The sequence below is a fragment of the Schistocerca cancellata genome, chromosome 7, assembly GCF_023864275.1.
Source record: "Schistocerca cancellata isolate TAMUIC-IGC-003103 chromosome 7, iqSchCanc2.1, whole genome shotgun sequence".
In the NCBI taxonomy this organism is placed as follows: domain Eukaryota; kingdom Metazoa; phylum Arthropoda; class Insecta; order Orthoptera; family Acrididae; genus Schistocerca; species Schistocerca cancellata.
Genome location: NC_064632.1, coordinates 510564155 through 510587769, shown reverse-complemented (window position 1 = coordinate 510587769; position 23615 = coordinate 510564155). Strand labels below are relative to the sequence as shown.

Here is a 23615-nt window from a genome sequence, read left to right as displayed (position 1 = left end):
TTTTTATTTGGCTATGAGGCAGATTTTATCTTTCCTATGAATTCTAGATAACTCTCAAATTTCTAAATTATTCTGTCTTTCCTATCATCTGTGATACCTAGTTGGGGTCCAAGCATCAGGTTTTCCGCTGTTTACCTGTAAAGGCCAGTTCCTGAATAGGTAGATCTGATTAACAACTACGTAAGTCCATCTTCCCTGGTTGTGTACGTGGGATGCGGGTATGCCCCAGTACACGTGAAAGCAACAACTAGGTATCTAGTAACGAAGATACAAAATCTCTTTCAATTCTTGTAATAAAAAAAAAAACTTACTAACTTCTTAAAATTTATAGGAACGTATGTTCCACAAATTCTAACGAGTTAGCTAAGCCAATAGTTAGCTCGCAAAGTGGATACATATCAACTTTGCTCTCTGCGAGGGGCGATGTAATGTCTCTTGCAGCGGTCTCTCCGCGATATTTTCAGAAATTTTATAAATTATATAACTCAGTACATATCTCGAAATATCTCTTCTTATCTTACCGACTATCAATGCAAAGTAGTTTCAAGCCCAATTATTCCTTGGAGCGTCCATTTACTCCATGGAATAGCTTCTCTGCTATCTATGTTTTCTCTTATGAAAAGAATAGGGGACTTCTTGCCGATTAGTCGTGAAAGAAGGATGTATATGTATGTATTGTTGGGCTAGTCGCCATCTTGATGAGATTCTGTATGAGAAGGAATTTAATACATGAACTAAACTAAAGTAAGTGTGTTCGCGTATTATTTAACTGATTATTATTGACAGTGTCTGCTTACTACGCTGTGTTGCACGGGATCAGTGGGAACGTTTGATTTACACTGGACGAACCTGCCGTTTTGTATGCTCAAGATATCCAGTTACTTCAAATAAATAGGCTAACACGGTCTTACAAGCAGATCTCCGGTCTTCCCCATGTGATCACCGAAAGTTAATAATTATTACAAATGTTTTCAGGAGATCGACTGACAATTTTCGTCACACCGAGACTTCGAAATGGCTTCACTGCCTTATGGAATTTAAGTTAAGCTCAATTTAATCAGGATAGAACAGTATTGAACTGTGTGAATGTGATAAGCCTGCTTTGTGAATGAAAATTCCCTTAATATTCGCATGTTTTTACTATCCTGATCAGTGAAGCTAAATCAGGCCGGTGTGAGAGAGATTTTTAAATTTTAGATCCCACACAAAATATATTGAACCTAGACTTACACACTACTTTAAACTTATATAAATCATTTACACTAATTCCAACTACAGAGGTATCTCTTTAATCAGCGTTGTGGGTAAAATGTTCTCAGGTATTATTGAAAGGAAAGTGCGAGTATTAGTTGAGGACAAATTGGATGAAAATCAGTGTGGGTTTAGGACAGTGCGACGAAATCTGGCGTCAATGGGCTGTGACAACAGACGACCGCCGCAAGTACTGTTGCTGACAGCACGACATCAGCTACAGCGCCTCTCCTGGGCTCTTGACCATATCGGTTGGGCCCTAGACAACTGGAAAACCGCGGCCTGTTCAGATGCGTCCCAAAAATTGCAATACTCATTCATTATCTGCCTTAGGCATCTCAGAAATTAACTATCTAAAATAACAATTGGAACCCAAAAAATTCTCTTAAAATTCTTCTTTCAGGATAAACAAAATAGCAGGACACCGTTTTGCTTGTTTCATTCATGACAGAAAACGTGACATGAGGACTTGTATGATACCTCACGTTTGTACACAAATAAAATGCGTTGGGAAAATCAGACTATAATACACAGAACTTTTGTTCCATGTAACATATATCTAATATTCATAACAATTATTATTCGTCTGGGTTGACAATCAAGACTTAATGCTTAACTGAGTTAATCACATTTTTCTTATGTTACATAATGAGAAATTTGTGTATAACATATCTGCATATTGAGCAACCAGTAAAGGAAACAAACGAAAAATTTGGAGTAGGACTTAAAATCCATGGAGTAGAAATAAAAACTATGAGGTTTGCAATGACATTGTAGTTCTGTCAGAGACAGCAAAGGACCTGAAAGAGCGGTTGAATGGAATGGACATTGTCTTGAAAGGTGGATATAAGATGAGCATCAACAAAAGAAACACGAGGATAATGGTATGTAGTCAAATTAAATCATGTGATACTGAGGGAATTAGATTAGGAAATGAGACGCTTCAAGTAGTGAATGAGTGTTGCTCTTTGGGAAGCAAAATAACTGCCGATGGTCGAAGTAGAGAGGATATAAAATATTGACTGGCAATGGCAAGCAAAGGGTTACTGAAGAAGAGAAATTTGTTAACATCGAGTATAGATTTAAGTGTTAGGAAGTCTTTTCTGGAAATATTTGTGTGGAGTGTACCCCTGTATGGAACTGAAACATTGACATAAATAGTTTAAACACGAAGACAACAGAAGCTTTCGAAATGAGGTGCTACAGAAGAATGCTGAAGATTAGATGGGTAGATCACGTAACTAATGAGGAGGTACTGAACATAATTGGGGAGCAGAGGAATTTGTGGCACAACTTGACCAGAAGAAGGGATCGGTTGGTGGGACATGTTCTGAGGCATCTAGGGATCGCCAATTTAGTATTGGAGGGCAGTTTGGAGGGTAAAAATCGTAGAGGGAGACCAAGACGTGAATACACTAAACAGATTCAGTAGTGACTTGGAGATGATGAAGCTTGCACAGGATAGAGTAGCATGAAGAGATGCATCAAACCAGTCTCTGAACTGAAAACTAAAACAATAACAACATATATATTTCGTGGAGCTATGTTCACCAATTTCAACTTGTGATGTACAATTTCTATAACAAAATGACTATTTGATGTCACACAAAAATTTTCTATCGCACTCGGATGCCAAAATTATAGTCATATAATAGCTTTTTTGCTTGAATGATTCACAAGGAGTACAATTTCTAGCAAATTTTGTGTTAAAAGGACGTGTTCTGAATATGCCGTTTCATAAGAACACAACAGCATTTGAAACATCTGATGTCCTTCATAGTAGAGAAGGTCTACTTATTTTTCCTTACCACTTACCGGTTAAATAATTTATTGAACTGTGTTACAAGTGGCACGAAACAAATGAAATAATCAGGTATTTTGAAAGTAAACTCTTTTTCCAACTCCATGGGCCAGATGCTGTTTTTATTTAATAAATATGACCTAGAGAGTAGTAGATATGGGAGTGAGCTGAATCACTAAATGATGGCATCCGCCGGCCGGAGTGGCCACGCGGTTCTAGGCGCTACAGTCTGGAACGGAGCGACCGCTATCGTCGCAGGTTCGAATCGTGGTTCAAAATGGCCCTGAGCACTATGGGACTTAACATCTGTGGTCATCAGTCCCCTAGAACTTAGAACTACTTAAACCTAACTAACCTAAGGACATCACACACATCCATGCACGAGGCAGGATTCCAACCTGCGACCGTAGCATCGAATCCTGCCTCGGACATGGATGTGTGTGATGTCCTTAGGTTTAATTAGTTCTAAGTTCTAGGCGACAGATGAACTCAGAAGTCGCATAGTGCTGAGAGCCATTTGACCCATTTGGTGGCATCCGCCACTTCTTTACATAAAAAAATTGATGGTTATGATAAATTATTAACAGTACTAAGAAGTTGCTTGTGTTTGTAGATCTAAACGTAGTGTTTTTATATGGGATTTATTTACAGAGTGTCATCAAAACTTTGCTTCCTCTGAGACACAACTCAGATTGCATGAGGCTATAATCGTTTTAAAGAAGAGTCTACTTGGTGGCTTAAAGTTAACATAGTATCAACAAAAACTACTAGTGATCGGTTCCTTTATGGCTTAACAGGTGAACCGGTCTCTAACCTCCACAGTCCTGGTGGTAGGAGGGAGGGGAACCTTCTGATTTACCTCCTGCGCAAGTCTCTTCTCACATCTGCCTGTAGCTCATTGCTTCTGCAGCAGTTGTAAGATTCAGTTAGCAAATTTCGCAATTGTACAAAACATTACAGTGCCATACACTGTTCCTAATGTTAATCAGTTCCATTAGTGACCTTAGTGTGAATGTGAATGCGCAACTATGAGAAAAAATTTAGTGGCAGAGAACTTTAGTTTAATGTTTACTGTTAATTTCCATGATGGATCACGCCAAAGAAAGCATAATATCATAGAAAAAGTTAGGTGCGAAATCTGACTCAGGAAACATCATTGCCCATTATCTTATTCAAATCTCTTTACCCCAAAATTTTAACTTCAACCAACTGCTAGTGCTCTGCTATAGGCTTGTCTGTTTGATGAGTTAACTGAGATGTGCTCTGTGCGTAGCACGTCCAAAGAGAACTGTGTAATACAAACTAGACAACATTCTAGTAGTGGAGACTGGTGAACGTACAAAGATGCCATAGAGGAAGATATAATTCCTAATTTACGAGCAGCATTCAGTAAGGAATGCAACACTTTTTCCACGGCCAATTTCGGCTGAAAAAATGTTGAATTTTTTGGAACATAGTGGTATATTTCCTCTTCAGTCCGCGTAGTTTCATGAAATTCCGAAAGAGGCGGCTCTATATGTATCCTTCGAAATGGCATCTGTAATGGAATTTCTAAAGTCATTGAGAGAAGTGGGAACAAAACGACTATTCACGTTGATGGGTAGAATGTATGAATCTGGCGATATATCAATTCACTTACGGAAGAACATCATCCACACAATTCCGAAGATAGCAAGAGCCTGAAAGTGCGAGAATTATTGCACAAACTGCTTAACAGCTCGTGGATCCAAGTTGCTGACAAGAATAATATATACAGAAAAATGGAAAAGAAAAACAGGGATATGTTAGTTGACGATCAGTTTGGCTTTAGGAAAGGTAAGGTCAACAAAGAGGTAGTTCTGACGTTATGGTTGCTACTGGAAGCAAGACCAAAGAAAAATCGGTCTGGGAAGAGCGTTCGAAAATGTGAAATGGGCAAGATGGTCAAATTCAGACGAAAATAGAGATAAGCTATTGGGAGGTGCGGGTAATATACGACACGTACTAGAGCCAAGAGGGAATAGTAAGAGTGGAAGACCAAGAACGAAACGCTCGGATTATAAAGGGTGAAAGGCAGGGATGTAGTCTTTCACCACTACTTTCCAGTCTACACATCGAAGAAGCAATGATGGGAATAAAAGAAAGGTTCAAGAGCGGAATTAAAATTGAAGGTGCAAGAATATCAATAATAAGATTCCTTGATGACAGTGCTGTCCTGAGTGAAAGTGAAGAATTATGGGATTTGGTGAACGAAATGAACAGTGTAATGAGACAGTACGTGGAGTGAGTAAATTTAAGGGAGACGGAAGTAATGAGAAGTAGTAGAAATGAGAACAGCGCGAAACTTAACATCAGTATTGAGCATCACGAAGTTAACGCAGTTAGGGGATTCTGCTATCTAGGAATCAAAATAAACTACAACGAACAGAGGAAGAAGGACATCAAAAGCAGACTAGCACGGACAAAAAGGGCATTCCCCGCCAAGAAAATCCACTAGTATCCAACTTAGGCCTTAATTTGAGGAACATATTTCTAAGGATGTACGTTTGGGGCATAGCATTGAATGGTAGTGAAACATGGAGTGTGTGAAAACCGGAACAGAAGAGAAACAAGGCATTTGAGATGTGGTGCTACAGACGAATGTTGCAAATTAGGTGGGCTGATCAGGTGAGGAATGAGGAAGTTCTGCACGGAGCCGGGGAGGAAAGGATTATATGGAAAACACTGAAAAGAAGAAGAGACAGGATGATAGGACATCTTTTCAGACACCAAGGAATAACTCCTGTGGCACTAGAGGGAACTGTGGAGGTTGAAAACTATACAGGAAGACAGAGACTGGAATACATCCAGCAAGTAATTGAGGTAGTAGGTGGCAAGTGCAGTTATAAGATGAAGAGATTGGAACAGGAGAGAAATTCGTGGCAGGCCGCAGCAGAACTGTCAGAAGGCTGATGACTCAAAAAAGTAAAATAAAATAATAACAAAAAAATAAAAATTGAGACAGTTATTTGACGTTAACAGTTGGCCAAAATAAAACTGTGGGTTCATAGCTCTTTTTTTCCACGCCACTGTCAAACTTTTTTTTTTCTTTTTCTTGTGGCTTTGTCTCGTATCAAAACGGGCTCGGCATGGTTACCGTTGGATTTGTCGTGGTTAGTTTGAAGGCAAAGAATCATAAAAGAAGTTTGTATACATGGAAGAAGTCTGGAGATACTGACAGGTTTCAGATAGATTATATAATGTAAGACAGAGATTTAGGAAACAGGTTTTAAATTGTAAGACATTTCCAGGTGCGGATGTGGACTCTGACCACAATCTATTGGTTATGAACTGTAGATTAAAACTGAAGAAACTGCAAAACGGTGGGAATTTAAGGAGATGGGACCTGGATAAACTGACTATACCAGAGGTTCTACAGAGTTTCAGGGAGAACATAAATGAACAATTCACAAGAATGGGGGAAAGAAATACAGTAGAAGAAGAATGGGTGGCTTCGAAGGATGAAGTAGTAAATTCAGCAGAGGATCAATTAGCTAAAAAGATGAGGGCTAGTAGAAATCCTTGGGTAACAGAAGAAATATTGAATTTAATTGATGAAAGGAGAAAATATAAAAATGCAGTAAATGAAGCAGGCAAAAAGGAATACAAACGTCTCAAAAATGAGATCGACAGGATGTGCAGGGTGGCTAAGCAGGGATGGCTAGAGGACAAATGTAACGATGTAGAGGCTTATCTCACTAGGGCTAAGATAGATACTGCCTACAGGAAAATTAAAGAGACCTTTGGAGAAAAGAGAACCACTTGTATGCATATCAAGAGCTCAGATGGAAACCCAATTCTAAGCAAAGAAGGGAATGCAGAAAGGTGGAAGGAGTATATAGAGGGTCTATACAAGGGCGATGTACTTGAGGACAATATTATGGAAATGGAAGAGGATGTAGATGAAGATGAAATGGGAGATACGATACTGCGTGAAGAGTTTGACAGAGCACTGAAATACCTGAGTCGAAACAAGGCCTCCGGAGTAGACAACATTCCATTAGAACTACTGACGGCCTTAGGAGAGCCAGTCCTGACAAAACTCTACCATCTGGTGAGCAAGATGCATGAAACAGGCGAAATACCCTCAGACTTCAAATACGATATAATAATTCCAATCCCAAAGAAAGCAGGTGTTGATAGATGTGAAAATTACCGAACAATCTGTGGTGTCACCGCCAGACACCACACTTGCTAGGTGGTAGCCTTTAAATCGGCCGCGGTCCGCTAGTATACGACGGACCCGCGTGTCGCCACTGTCAGTAATTGCAGACCGAGCGCCAAAACATGGCAGGTTTAGAGAGACGTACTAGCACTCTCCCAGTTGTACAGCCGACGTTGCTAGCCATGGTTCACTGAGAATTACGCTCTCATTTGCCGAGACGATAGTTAGCATAGCCTTCAGCTACATTTGCTACGACCTAGCAAGGCAGTATAGATATTGAAATTCTATTAATGTTTAATGTATCATCAAGAGCGATGTTCTACAAATGTGGATTAAAGTTAAGTATTCCAGAAGCTATGTACTTTTCTTTATAGCATTCATTACGTATCCTGTTTCAGACCTCACGCCCGCCTGCGTGAGCTTATAGCGTGTATTTCGGTTTCCTCTAAAAACAGTGTTGGCAATTCTGCCGACACTTCATATTGGCGACGAGTCTACAAAGGATCTTGTTCTTCATACTTGGTGCACTAATTTACTTGTGTCATGGCTTCGCCACGTTCTCCAGATGTACTGTCTGAATTTTATCGCTTGCAGAATCAGCAGACGCATGCCTTATTGGATGCCCTTGGACAGCTCGTCGAGGGTCAACGTGCGCTGCAAAACGATGCGGCCGCCGCCGTTTCATCGCTACCGCAGCCACAACCCGCAGTTGCGCCAACTTTTCGGCCTTTTGATTCAGCCATGGAAACCTGGATGGAGTGGTCACGCCAATTTGGATTCCATCTCGCCGCCTACAGAATTCAAGGTAACGAGCGGCAGCCTCACTTATTATCGTGTGTCGGCGTCCAGACGTACAGAGTGATAGTGAAATTGTTTCCCCGACGCGACGTAGCAACTCTGTCCTACGAAGAAATTTTGTCTGCTTTAGATGCCTATTTCAAAGAAACAGTCAATGTAGTTGCAAAAAGGTATACGTTCTTTCGTACAAAACGTACGGCCGGTCAAACTAATTGGGAGTGGGTTGCAACATTGCAAGGCCTTACAAGGGATTGTGCTTTTGAGTGTGAATGTGGACTCCCTTATTCAGATACTATGGTGCGTGATGCAATTGCACAGAACGTTGCTGATGTTCGTATCAGGGAACAGATTTTGAAACTAGTCAATCCCTCCCTTCAACAAGTGATCGACATATTGGATAGGCAAGACACACTTGACTTTGCTCAGGAATCATTTGAAACTTCGCCAGCTGTGTGTCACATTAACCGGCCCGCCGGGCGCGCTGCACAGAACTGTAAACAGCCCTCGCGCCCTTCCTCGCAGCCACGTGTGCCGCGCAAGTACGCAAATGCAGTGAAATCATGCCCACGGTGTGCTACTAGACATTTGCGTGAGAATTGCCTATCACGCCAAGCTATTTGCTTTTTCTGTCATAAGAAAGGTCATGTTCAAAGTGTTTGCCAGAAAAAGCTTAGCTCGGACACTCACAACCATTCCAGGCCCTTTGCTTCGCGCCGGAATCAAACCAAGAATACTCGGGCTCGTGAACCTTCGCCCATGGAAATTCATGTAGTTAATGCCACTCCGCCCAGTGCTACTCTCTCTAACAGTGACTGTGTTCGTCCCACAAAAAGTGTGCGTCGACGTCGACGGAAATCCCGTCAAGTCGCAAGTGATTCTGTACCAGTGTCAGTTCACGTTACACGAGACAGTCGCTCTTGTCGTCGGCAGGACAATAAACTTTTTGTAGATTTGGACTTTGACGGAAAAGTGATCCCGTTCCAGCTCGATACCGGAGCTGCAGTTTCATTGCTCAATAAAGACACGTACAAAAACTGGGCAAACCTTCGTTGCGTGCCGCAAATGTTAAGCTCACTAGCTATTCAGGACAGCATATCCCTGTGTTAGGACAGTGCAGCCTTCTTGCAACATACAAGGGACAAACAAAACTTGTGTCATTTTACTTTCTTGGTTCTTCTTCTGCGGTGAACTTGTTTGGTTTAGATTTATTTCAGTTGTTTAACTTGTCTATAGTCAATCAGGTCCTATCAGTGAACCAGATTGTGCCTTTAGCCAGTGTTTCTCGTCTATGTGAAGAATTTGCAGACATTTTTGCACCGGGACTTGGTTGCACTAAGAACTATGCAGCACATTTGGAACTAACAGTCAACGCGCAACCGAAATTTTTCAGAGCACGCAATGTTCCCCACGCATTGCGTGATGAGGTCGCAAGAACGTTACACGATTTAGAATCACAAGGTGTAATTGAACGTGTGCAGGCTTCTCTCTGGGCATCACCCTTAGTCATTTTGCAAAAACCTTCCGGAAAATTGAGACTTTGCGTGGACTTCAAGGCAACAGTGAATCCACAACTTGTGACTGCAACTTTTCCTTTACCCCGCCCGGAAGATCTTTTTGACAAACTGTGCTGGGTAAATATTTTTCGAAGTTGGACCTAGCAGATGCGTACTTGCAACTACCGGTGGACGAAGAATGCCAGCGCGTATTGGTGGTTAACACGCATCTTGGCTTGTACCGATTCAGAAGACTGCCATTCGGGTATGCATCCGCCCCTGCATTGTTTCAGCAATATTTACAAACTGTTTGTGCGTCGGTCCCTACCGCTGCAAACTATCTGGACGATATTGTGATCTCTGGAACGACAGAAGACGAACATTTAGACAATCTCCGAACATTATTTCAGGTCTTGCGAGAAAATGGTCTTCGCTTGCGGAAGGGAAAATGTGTGTTTTTTGCTCGTGATTTGCCATATCTGGGACATGTACTCAATGCCCAAGGCATACATCCCAGTCCAGAGCACCTTCGTGCCATACAAGACTTGCCTTCGCCGCAGAATTTGAAGCAGTTACAGAGTGTGCTGGGAAAAATTAACTATTACAACAAATATATACCCCATGCCTCTTCCATTTCAGCTCCGCTTCGTCGCTTACGCCATAAAGGTGTTCCGTTCGTCTGGTCGACGGAATGCGAACGCGCCTTTCGCCAGTTGAAATCGGCGTTGCTTTCTAATACTTGCCTTACGCCATTCGATCCCCAGAAACCCCTTTTGTTGATGGTAGATGCATCGGATTTCGGGACCGGTGCTGTGCTTGCGTACAAAGATGGTTCGCATGATCGCCCTATTGCCTTTGGGTCCAAATTGCTCTCGTCAGCGCAAAGAAATTATTCACAGATCGAGAAAGAAGCTTTGGCTCTCGTGTTTGGTGTTACAAAGTTTCACGATTTCTTGTATGGTCGTCACTTTACCATCATCACAGACCACAAACCTTTGTCATCGCTTTTTCATCCGACCAAGCCCGTACCTCCACGTACAGCGCAGAAATTCATTCGCTGGTCTATTTTCCTCTCGCAGTACCGCTACGATATCTTGTATCGGTCCACTGCTAAGCACAGAAACGCCGATGCGTTGTCCCGTTTGCCTGTTGCTGAGGATAGAGCATTCGATTCTTCCGAACTTGCTTGCATGTTCATTGATGCGGAAACCGATGACGTGGTCGAATCGTTTCCGATTGATTTTCGTCGTGTAGCTACAGCCACAGCTGCAGACCCTGTCCTTGCTACCGTTTTGCGTTTTGTTGCTACGCAATGGCCCTTGTCAAAGTCACGGATCGAGGATCCGTTGGTTCGCCGATTTTTTGCTCACAAGGAGAGACTTTTTGTACGACGTGGTGTTTTGCTGTTGCGTTCTGATAATGGTCAGTCCAGGGTATTGGTCGCACGTTCGTTACAGTCCTCTGTCTTAAAGCTTCTCCACCAAGGACATTGGGGTATAGTGCGAACGAAACAACTTGTTCGTCAGCACTGTACTTGGTTCGGAATCGATGCTGCGATTACGAATATGTGCTCTTCTTGCATGGAGTGTGCCGCACAACAATCCGCACGACCACGGAAATTCTTTGCATGGCCAAAAGCCACTTCCCCTTGGCAACGCTTACACATAGATTTTGCTGGTCCATTCTGGAATGCTCGATGGTTGGTTGTTGTCGATTCATTCAGTAATTTTCCTTTTGTTGTCAGGATGTCTTCCACGACGTCTTCTGCCACCATCCAAGCGTTGTCCGCTATCTTTTGCATTGAAGGTCTTCCGCAGACTATTGTTTCCGACAATGGCCCACAATTCCTGTCCGCAGAATTTCAGTCATTCTGCACGGCCAATGGTATTCAACATCTGACATCCGCGCCGTTTTCGCCGCAATCAAACGGTGCCGCTGAACGATTGGTCCGGACTTTCAAGTCACAGATGTTGAAGTTAAAAGAGTCGCATTCTCGGGAGGACGCGTTATTGCTCTTTTTGTCCTCGTATCCCTCCAGCCCCGCGATGGTCGCTCACCGGCTGAGTTGCTCCACGGTCGTCCTCATCGAACCTTGATGTCTTTGCTGCATCCGCCGCATCAGGTTCCTGTGCAGCGGCAGACACTTGCTTTTGCTCCTGGCGACGTTGTATACTATCGCAACTATCGGGGTTCACGGCGTTGGCTCGAAGGGCGCATTCTTCGCTGCCTCGGCCGCGCTATGTATCTGGTTTTGGGGGCCTCTGGTGAGGTGCGTCGGCATCTTAATCAGCTGCGCCTCTGTCGTCGCCCGGGTTCTGCCGCTCCCCGTCTGCTTTCAGCGACGGTGCCGTCGGGTCAGCGCCCTGGGGAACCATCTACTGGCTCGCCTTATCCACAGGTGTTACCGACGATGCCTTCCATTTTGCCCCATGGCGTCGCGCCGCCGCCGCAGCCGCCGCCGGCGCCGCCCGCAGTGGACACGTCGCTGCAACCGCCGGGCGCCTCCCTGGGTCACGCGCCGCCGATCGCTTCCCGTAACCAGTTGTCCTCCGCCATGGAACTCTTGCCCGCTCCGGACCATCTGTCGTCTTTGCCAGTCGGGTGCTCCGACTCGATGGAGGTCGACCCTTCGGCCCCTCCTATCTACGGGCGCATACACCGCATGTTGGCGTGCATCCTGGACTAGGTTTTCAGGCGTTTCCTAGCTCCCCTCGGACCGAATGGCCGGGTGCGGGTGGCACAGCCTCGCCTGTTGTTAGGCTCCCCACCTCATCGCATACGCCAACATGGGGTCCTCCCCGCGGCGGGCGGAAGCCTTATAATACAACCGTTCGCCGATTAGCGGGGGAGGAATGTGGTGTCACCGCCAGACACCACACTTGCTAGGTGGTAGCCTTTAAATCGGCCGCGGTCCGCTAGTATACGACGGACCCGCGTGTCGCCACTGTCAGTAATTGCAGACCGAGCGCCACCACACGGCAGGTCTAGAGAGTCGTACTAGCACTCGCCCAGTTGTACAGCCGACGTTGCTAGCCATGGTTCACTGAGAATTACGCTCTCATTTGCCGAGACGATAGTTAGCATAGCCTTCAGCTACATTTGCTACGACCTAGCAAGGCGCCATTACCAGTATAGATATTGAAATTCTATTAAAGTTTAATGTATCATCAAGAGCGATGTTCTACAAATGTAGATTAAAGTTAAGTATTCCAGAAGCTACGTACTTATCTTTATAGCATTCATTACGTATCCTGTTTCAGACCTCACGCCCGCCTGCGTGAGCTTATAGCGTGCATTTCGGTCTCCTCTAAAAACAGTGTTGGCAATTCTGCCGACACTTCACAATCAGGTTAATAAGTCACAGTTGCAAAATACTGACACGCATTCTTTACAGAAGAATGGAAAAACTGGTAGATGCCGACCTCGGGGAAGATCAGTTTGGGTTCCGTAGAAATGTTGGAACACGTGAGGCAATACTGACCCTACGACTCATCTTAGAAGCTAGATTAAGAAAGGGCAAACCTACGTTTCTAGCATTTGTAGACTTAGAGAAAGCTTTTGACAATGTTGACTGGAATACTCTCTTTCAAATTCTGAAGGTGGCAAGGGTAAAATACATGGAGCGAAAGGCTATTTACTATTTGTACAGAAACTAGATGGCAGTTGTAAGAGTCGAGTGACATGAAAGAGAAGCATTGGTTGGGAAGGGAGTGAGACAGGGGTGTAGTCTCTCCACGATGTTATTCAATCTGTATATTGAGCAAAAAGTAAAAGAAAAAAAAGAAAAATCGCAGTAGGTATTAAAATCCATGGAGAGGAAATAAAAACTTTAAGGTTCGCCGATGACATTGTAATTCTGTCAGAGACAGGAAAGGACTTGGAAGAGCAGTTGAACGGAATAGACAGTGTCTTAAAAGGAGGATATAAGATGAACATCAACAAAAGCAAAACGAGGATAATGGAATGAAGTCGAATTAAGTCGGGTTATGCTGAGGGAATTAGATTGGGAAATGAGACACTTCAAGTAGTAAAGGAGTTTTGCTATTTGGGGAGCAAAATAACTGATGATGGTCGAAGTAGAGAAGATATAAAATGTTGACTGGCAATGGCAAGGAAAGCGCTTCTGAAGAAGAGGGATTTGTGAACGTCGAGTATAGATTTAAGTGTCAGGAAGTCGTTTCTGAAAATATTTATATGGAGTGTAGCCATGTATGGAAGTGAAACATGGACGACAAATAGTTTGGACAAAAAGAGAATAGAAGCTTTTCAAATGTGGTGCTACAGAAGAATGCTGAAGATTAGATGGGTAGATCACATAACTAATTAGGAGGTACTGGATAGAATTGGGGAGAAGAGGAGTTTGTGGCACAACTTGACAAGAAGAAGGGATCGGTTGGTAGGACATGTTCTGAGGCATCAAGGGATCACAAATTTAGCTTTGGAGGGCAGCGTGGAGGGTAAAAATCGTAGAGGGAGACCAAGAGATGAATACACTAAGCAGGTTCAGAAGGATGTAGGCTATCGCACGAACTGGGAGATGAAGCAGATTGCACAGGATAGAGTAGCATGGAGAGCTGCATCAAACCAGTCTCAGGACTGAAGACCACAACAACAGTTTGGAGGCGCGGCTGTAAACCCCTATTGTTGCCACCCCATTATCTCCTGGTAACTGTCTGCGAGTAGTGTAATCCATGGGAAAGACTGCAAACGTTTTCTAAATGTTTCGAACCCTGTAACAGATGTGACTTGGGTACCAGCCCAGAATTCATCTATTTGGATGTGGGAAACAGCTAGGCTGGCCGGCAGATCTGCCCTCGTCTTTCATCTCCATCTAAACCCACACACGTATTATGCAAGTCACTGTACGGTATATCTTACCATGACGCCCAACATTATTCTCGTGACATCTATCACATTCAAGCGCTTTCTACGGCAAACCGTGACGAAACCTAATGGTATTTCTTTCCTCTTCTTGAACTCTTCTCTTAATGCTATCTGATAAACTGTCCAGGATGGCGAACAGTATTCGACATTTGGCCGATTTATCTGTTGCGTGAGACCACTAGAGCAGCAGGTGGTCTAATCATGCATTACCCTCTTCCTCCAATAACATCTAAAATACGTTGACATCTAACTCTCTAATGGCTCCACACATATCTCTGTCCACACTAAAACCACTAACCACTAACAGTAACTACATTTTAACAGTTTCCATCCCTTCCACACCAAAAAATCCTTCCTGTTCCATCTGACCAACCACAAATGATGTATCCACAGTAACGAGAACTCCATTGCCTAATACGCTTAGGGCCTCACAAGGGCCTTCACAAATGGACGATACTCCGAAAACCTAATCCACAAACAGATTTCCAGTGCCATATCCTCACACACAACCAATCAACCCACCACTGCCAAGACCCAGCCACAAAGAAGCACCCCTCAGGACACTCAATATCACGCCAGACTGGAACAACTGAACCATATCCATCGTCAGGCATTTGATTATGTCTCATCATGCCCTGAAATGAGGGGTGGCCTATCCAAGATCCTTCCCATCCCTCCTAAAGTTTTGTTCGATCGCTCACCCAAAAAACAAAACATCCTAGTCCATCCCTATGCCACTCACAGCATCAACCCGTTGCCATTGGTATCATATCTCTGTGGCAGACCAAGAAGCATTCCTGCCCAATCCAGTCACCCAACACCTCCTGCTCCAGTCTTACCACAGGCTTATGCTACTCCATCAGAGCCTGGTACAGAAGTGAAAGCAGCCACGTCATATACCAACTCTGCTGCAAACACTGCACAGCCTTTTATGCTGATATGGCTACCAACCAGCTGTCATCCATGATAAATGACCACCACCAAACTGATGTCAAGAACAAAGTTGACCACCCAGTGGCACACTCAGTTTCAACTGCTGCTTTTCATTTCGGGCCATCTGGATCCTTCCCTCCCCAACAGCTTCTCTGAACTATATAGATGGGAGTGATCCTTGCAACACATCCTCCTCTCCCATAATCGCCCTGGCCTCCATCTCAGGTAAACAACAGTCCCTGCACCCTGCGCACAACAGGTCCCCCCTGCCTTCATACTGTCATACCATTCAAATTCAGGTTTCCACATCACCTTCAGTATGTGCCATTTACAACCAGCTGCTACAATCGTGTCAACCCATATACCTCCATTTCCTCTTCCTTCCTCCTGACTCCCTCTCCTCGATCCACCCCACCCAACACTACCCCCATCACAACCAGCCCACCTGCTGCAAAGGAGCATTGGCAGTGTCAGTCTAGCTGGCACCATGTAGGGGCATAGGCGTGTGTCTGTATGTGTGTGTGTGTATATATATTATATTTTGCTGTAGCAAAGGGTAAAATCCGAATGGAATGTTTTCTTCCTTTTGTGTGTGCCTATCGAGAAGTCAACTCTTCTGCTTTTTACTGTGTTCCACTTTAATCTTAAAGTATTTACATAAGTAATGTGTTAAAAGAAATATGTATCTTTTGTGATTCAAACACCACTGATGATGAGCAACACTTGAAATTAGCCAGTAATTGGAACTAATACCACCTAGGATCATATGTAAAGAAATTAATTATCAATATGACACAGTTAAAATTTCTGCAGGCTGTAAGGCACTCAATGTACAAGATTTTCTCATTCTGTGTAGGAGTTAAATTTTACAAAAATTTTCCTCAGCCACTGGGAGCCAAAACATTTATTTCTGTAGATTATAGAGCAACTTTGCGACAGCACACATATCTGTGGAAAAGAGTATCATAAATGAATTGTAGAAAACAAATCTCATTATTGAAATCAGACCTGTGAATGGTTTAGTAGAAAATAAAAGATCTGTTTTGAATTTCAACTTTGTTTCTAAATACGGCGTATAGTTTTTCAGAATATTGTATTAAATTTGCCATGGTTTTTCTTCCTCATACCACTGAACTCGTACGTAAGTGTCTGACAGTTTGCACAAATTATCTTGCTTGTAAGATATCGTGTTAAATGTAAGAATTGTGGCCTGGCTTTTTCCGCACACTGTTCCAGTGAACAGATAAGTAAATATGTGGGTAATGGTTGTGTTTAATTATCGTGTTTAATGAAGTTAAGTACGTTCTTTTGTATTGGGCCTATAATTATTTGTATTTTAATAAAAGTAGAAAGGTAAATCTCATCAAATTGGATAACTTTGTGACAAATACTTTTCTGTGTACTGATAAAACAAAACTCATAAAATGGTTCAAATGGCTCTGAGCACTATGGAACTTAACATCTGAGGTCATCAGTCCCCTAGAATTTAGAACTACTTGAACCGAACTAACCTAAGGACGTCACACAAACCCATGCACGAGGGAGGATTCGAACCTGCGACCGTATCAGTCGCGCGGTTCCGGAACTGAAGCGCCTAGAACCGCTCGGCCAGAACGGTCGGCCAAAACTCATACGACTCAGCATATTTATAATAATGTTATTAGTGTATATCTTAAAGAAAAATCAGTAGCATGGGGATAACTACTTGTGGAGGTTATTTTAGCCTGTGTGAACACCATATGTCCACGAGTTGTAACTGACACCACCCTCCAGCAAGAAGCCTGAGGTGTGGGAGCAAATGTGTCGTGGGTGAATGCATTCCGCAACTGGCAGCTCACCAGATGCACGCAATAAATGTATACGCCCACCAGTCGCATATTGACATAGCCTACTTTCATCAACGAAGACAACAGAGCGCCATTCCATTCTCCAGTCGACGTTTTCAAGACACCAATGTAACTGTACTTTCTGATGCCTTGGTGTCAATGGTAGCTTGGCCAGAGGCACACGTGATGTTAGTGCAGCTGCAAGAGGGAGGTTTCCGAACATCGCTGGTGACGCAGCAGGAGCAACATGTGCCCGGTTTTCGTCCTCGGATGATGTTCTGTCGGCCACCGCTGCTCGCAAAATGCGCAGAACTTGAATCGCATTTTTACTACGTGGATGTCCCGAACATGGTCTTTAGGAGTGGGAGTGTTCTACAGACCACTGCTGAAAGCAACGACGCGCGACTGATATACTGCGCCCAATGTGTGCAGCAATCCGTTGAGACGTCCAACCAGCTTACCACAGGAGCACAAAGCTAGCTCTTTCAAATGACATAAGGTGGGTAGGACATCAAGAATTTAAAAAAAATCGATTTTTCAAAAATATGAGTTCCTGAATAGTTTTATGTATAAAACATATATATTTGAGAGATTATAAGGCACGTTCTTTGGTCTTAAGTGTACCAAGATGCAGCGCCACAACCCTTTTCACAGCTTTCTTCTATCATACGTAAGGGTATTTCGCTTAGCTCGAGGTTCAAAATTGTGTTTCATATGGAGATGAGACTATTGTGCAGAAGTTAGAATGTCTGGGACATGTAAAGAAAAGACATGTCACTAGGCTTAGAAGGCTGAGACAAGATATGTCAGGAAAAAAATTATCTGTTTGGAAGGGAATAAAAGGGTTAGGGCAACTGACGGACGCAGAATTGACAAGCTACAGACATTTTATGGCTTGGCAATAAGGAACACGGGGGACTTGCAAACTATGAAGCAAGCAGTTTGGACCCTATACTTCCACAAAATGTCCACAGACAATAACCCTATCCACAACTTGTGTCCAAAAGGAAGTGAACCATGGTGTGGCTACCAAAGGTCAATTGCTGGCGGTGAAGAATATCATCACAGGAATTCTCTACCAACTGCTGTAATGGAAGCCATCAGACCTATATTCAGAGAGCTTGCAAATAAAAACCTATTGAAGAAATGTCTTCATGGCGGCACCCAAAACCCAAATGAAATTTTAAACCAATGTGTATGGGAAAGATTGCCAAAAATCATTTTTGTGGGAGGAAATGCACTTGCTATTGGTGTTTACGATGCAGTCTCATGTTTTAATGATTGTGTGCAAAGCAGGAAATATGTTTTAGAGAAAAATGGAAATTAATCCCAGAGTGAACTGCATCAAAGCTTTGAATCCAATAGACGGATAGCGTGTAATGAAAGCAGGTAAATCATTTTTGGAGGCGATAAAATCAAGAAGAGTGCATCATAGGAATGTGAATAGGAAGAAAACTGATTTAGAAAATGAAAAAGAACTTGCTTATGGTTCTTGACAGTTCTATAAGAATACCAAATTCAAGCAGAAACTTTAACGGCCATTCTCCACAAAACACAAATTTGTATACTTACGTACATGTAACATCGAAAATAAATATCGTATTATTTTTAAACTAGTATGCTTATTAAACACAGACTCCTTAATGCAAAACTCTAGAATTTTCCAAATCTATTAAAAACCACGGTAAAAATTGAGTTAATTACCTGTAAAATTTGAGTTTTTTCTAAACATGAAGTTTAAAATTTAACAGCTCATTCATTTTTTCATAAATTCAATAAATTCTAGAGTTTCATACACCTGTAAACATGGTTGTATGCTCTGCAAAATTTATCAAAGTATCTCTCTTACTTATGAAGAAGAGTGTTCCTATAGCAACAAATACAGCCAATAGTAAGTGAAAAAATGATGAAATTTCACACGTAAAAAAATCTATTTGTTATGTTTTTGAACTTCCGCTTCTATTATTGTGAATCCTGAGACCTTCCTGATCATGCTGACGAAGTTTTATGCATTTATTTATAAAAGTATAAACAGTGGAAATTAAAATATCTTGTGGTGTCTCTCCTGCTCCAACTAGGCCCATTTGACGTCGTACCCCCTTAAGTTGTTACAAACGGTTACGTACCCGTCGGTGTGGCATCGTTATACCCTAGACTGAATGCTGCAGACACTGTTCACCTCTAAGCTCATCACAGTTACTGCCTGCAGAGTCGAAACAGCAGGTGCACAGACAGGCCTCTTGAGGATCATCTGATCGCCGATGACTGCGACAAACAAATCGCTAACACTACAACCCCTCAGTATTCACATACTATGCCACTCGACAGAGTCCTTGAGTGTATTGCATTTTCTTTACGGCAGTGTATGGTTTTATTTACAACACCGTTTCGGCTACTACCATCGCCAGATCAAAACCTAGAAATAGTAAAACGCTCAGTAACAAAGTAAATAAAAATTACTCCGCTTTAACCACAAAAAAGAAATAACTGGTAATACGGACACGTTCTTAGACATTTAAGGAATAGTTAATTTGGTTACGGAGGGGATTTTGTGTTGTATGAGGAGGAGGGGGTTGAGAGTCCGGTAAAATTGGAGATGGTTCAAATGGCTCTGAGCACTATGGGACTTAACATCTGCGGTCATCAGTCCCCTAGAACTTAGAACTACTTAAACCTAACTAACCTACGGACATCACACACATCCATGCGCGAGGCAGGATTCGAACCTCCGACAGTAGCGGTCGCGCGCTTCCAGACTAATAAAATTGGAAAGGGGATCCAAAGTTTGACTACACGATGTGAGTTCGAATGGGTATAAGTTGGAGTTGTTATGGAGAGACACGCAAGATAAATAAAGAAGAAGAGCAGAATCAAATAAGTGTTCGTACTGAAGTGAAGAACAGCAACGTTATGTGAACTTGGCATTTATCTGCATTATGAAGTGCTTCTGGTACTTGCAATTGTCGTGTTATTACGATATCGTTTTATGGTGACATAGTAACGTTTATTCCCAGTAGTAACATTTCATAACTGGCACGAGCGTGTAAAGACTGTAGTGGGGCACGCGAATGATCGGCTTCGGTTATTGGACAGAATTTTAGGAAATTTTGGAAATTGGTGGTAAGTTCTATGGAACCAAACTGCTGAGGTCATCGGTCCCTAAGCTTACACACTACTTAAACTGACTTACGCTAAGGACAATACACACACCCATGCCCGAGTGAGGACTCGAATCTCCGACGGGAGTGCTGTGCGAACTGTGACAAGGCGCCTTAGACCGCGCGGCTGGGAGAGTTTGGTTCACCTGCAAAGGAGACCGCGTGTAGCACACTAGTGCCACATATTCTTGAGCACTGGTAGAGTGTTTGGGATCCTCACCATCTCGGACTAAAGGTAGACTTCGAAGCAATACAGCAACAGGCTGCTATATTTCTTAGCGGTCGGTTCGAAAAACGCGCACGTGATACGGAGATGCTTCGGAGACTCAAATGGGAATCCCTGGAGGAAAGGCAACGTTCTTTCCGAGAAACACTGCTCAGAAAATTTAGAGAACCGGCCTTTGAAGCTGACTCCATAACGATTCAGCTGTCGCCGACGTATATTTCGCTTAAGGACACGAAGATAACATACGAGATATTTGGGCTCGTACAGAGGCATACAGAAAGTCGATCTTCTCTTTCACTATTTGCCAGAGTAACAGGAAGGGAAACGACTAACAGTGGTACACGGTAATCTCCGCCATGCGACATACCGTGGCTTGCAGAGTGTGTATTTAGATGTAGAAGTAGGTTACAAGAAGTAGGTGATAAACAAAGGTGCTCAATGAGCCAGTGGAATGCTAGAAACTTCGACAGATGATACGAAAATTCACAAAAGTTTCAGATTTAAACAAATCACAGTACCGAGAGTTGGAATGAACTTGCCTGAGACTGCAAGCAAATGATCTTAAATTTTGTTTTAACATGGTCAGTTTACCGGATTTCAGCCTCATCGTCATATGTACCTGTCCACATTAAGGAATTTCAGTAAACCAGTTCATACATGAAAAAACTGCGTTACTTACTTATCATGTGTTAGAGACTTCCTTTGTCTCTTCGGTTCTTGAAATTAATTAGTTAACTTACGTCCAAGTCAGAGGTGTACAAAACATTACAGTTCGATATACTCATAGGTAAGAAATATTTATACAACGATATTGTCCAATTTACGCATGTTGAGTATCATCTAAAACTGTCGGCAACTATTTTATGTCTTAAATTAACGAACGTATAGAGTGACAGCGTGTGCATCGCACTTCAGTGTCGTTACGAATTTCTGCGCCAGAAAAATGTCAAAACCTTTTGATTAAAGAAGGTAACATCTTATTCTAAAAGGCACAGTTTTTAACACATAGCCAATAAGAAATTTTGTTTAATAAAATTGCAGCCAAATACCCATATACAGTTACTTTGCTTAACATTTCCCATTATATTTACATTTTACATTTCGCATATTCATTTATAGATTTCACTCTTTTACTACACATTTCTATGTGACATCGTTCAGAGTCTTCGTTACACGTTTCACACACACATGTTGTGGTTGGGTCGTGAAAAGTTTTGATTTTGCAAATTAGATGATGAAAGCTGTGAATGTAGTTCAAACGGCTTCTGAGGTCATCAGTCCCCTAGAACTTAGAACTACTTAATCCTAACTTACGACTGATGACCTCAGATGGTAAGTCCCATAGTGCTCAGAGCCAACCCTAAATAACCTAAGGACATCACACACATCCATGCCCGAGACAGGATTCGAACCTGCGACCGTAGCAGAAAGCCGTGAATAGATAATCTAGTTACGACATGTCGCAGTTCGGAGTTTGGTGCTGTCCATGGTTCAAATGGCTCTGAGCACTATGGGACTTAACATCTATGGTCATCAGTCCCCTAGAACTTAGAACTACTTAAACCTAACTAACCTAAGGACATCACACACATCCATGCCCGAAGCAGGATTCGAACCTACGACCGTAGCGGCCACACGGTTCCAGACTGAAGCGCTTAGAACCGCGCGACCACACAGGCCGGCCTGCAGTCCATAAGCGGTTGGTCATGGCTTCGGTGTCATAGAACTCCGGCCATACTTTTTCTCATTTATCTTCCATGATCTTCAGTTGATTTCTGGAAGCCTTGCAGCCAATCAGTAATCAAATTTAGATCAAATTCTTTTCGTGTCTTCTGCCGGATCGAAGTGTCATCTGCACACAATGTTTCCGTGGTCCTCCTGGTCGCCATCATCAGATGGGAAAAGCTAACCTGCTCACGCCGATAATTAGTTCAAACAGTGAACGACGGTACCTTTATATGAAGCGACAAAATGAAAGCGCATGTACAATGGCTTAATCATTGCTGCTGCCCCATTGTGCAAGAAAAGTTGCAGCGCCTCCAGTGGCGAATACTGTCGAAAAGTGATATATCGTTAAAGTTTGTTACTCGTAGCCAGCCGATTGAGATGCCGTTGTTTCTTCATATCTTAGCTTTTCTCAGCTGGAGATGGCGGCCAGGTGAACCACGGACAGATCGTGCGCAGGTGACAGTTTGATCCGACTGAAGCTCCGACAAGAACCTGATCTGTTAATACGCCGGGAGGGTCTACATAGCCACAAGCAGCAATGAAATTGTTTTATGTGTGTAGTGGGTTATTATATTTCTGTAATGTGAACTGGTTCATCTGAAGAGGAGGCTAGAGGTCTCGTATGCGATCTTGTTAAAAAAAAAACTGAAGATAATTTAACAGCAGTCGGAGGCTAACTCATTCTTACTCTCAGTTTATCACACGATTGCGTTCTCGCTGTTCTGTCGACGATGGAAATTTTAAATATAAGTCACAGTATACTTCAACAACTTACCGATATAGCTTTTCCGAAATCAGTCAATAGATCAACCACCTCATCCTGACCGCGCCGATCTGGGAAGATGCTTTCCAGGTCGAGGTCGTATAGAGTGGCGAACACCGCACGTGCGGTACTCAGAACGAGTGGATGGTATAGGTCCACCTCTTCTCCTTTCCTCTCTGCCAGCCGCTCGCCCAACAAGTATGCAATGTGGTTGAATTTCCCCATGTATTTCTCCAGCTCCTGTGGAGAAGAATAGCCAGCGTCAGAGATTCTAATGGAATACTGCTTTCAGGCGATTCATAGACAGTTAGAAACCAGCGGAAAAATGCTCCTATCGGAGCACAAAAAAATACGAATATGTTCTTGTTTATTAAAAAGATTCTGACTGAAAAATGGGACACCAGGTGCCTCATTCTACCTTCCTCAGCACCTTACAAAATGTTCCCAAAAATTTCGGCTTGCGAACATTTTCTCGCTTTTTTTAACATGCAACTCACTTCAAACTCCGACAAGCTCCCCTAATTGTAACAAACTCACACACGTTAGTTCATCGCTTTTAAGTCGCTCATAC

The 23615-nt window shown here is 42.9% G+C and overlaps 1 protein-coding gene across 1 annotated transcript in view; it reads right to left on the bottom strand.

The window, feature by feature from the left end:
• LOC126092873 (cytochrome P450 4C1-like) overlaps positions 1–23615 on the bottom strand; it is a 155682-nt gene that overhangs the window by 70913 nt on the left and 61154 nt on the right. The window contains exon 3 of the mRNA XM_049908603.1: positions 23057–23284. Within this exon, the coding sequence (XP_049764560.1) occupies positions 23057–23284 (228 nt within the window). The remainder of the gene's footprint in view (positions 1–23056; positions 23285–23615) is intronic.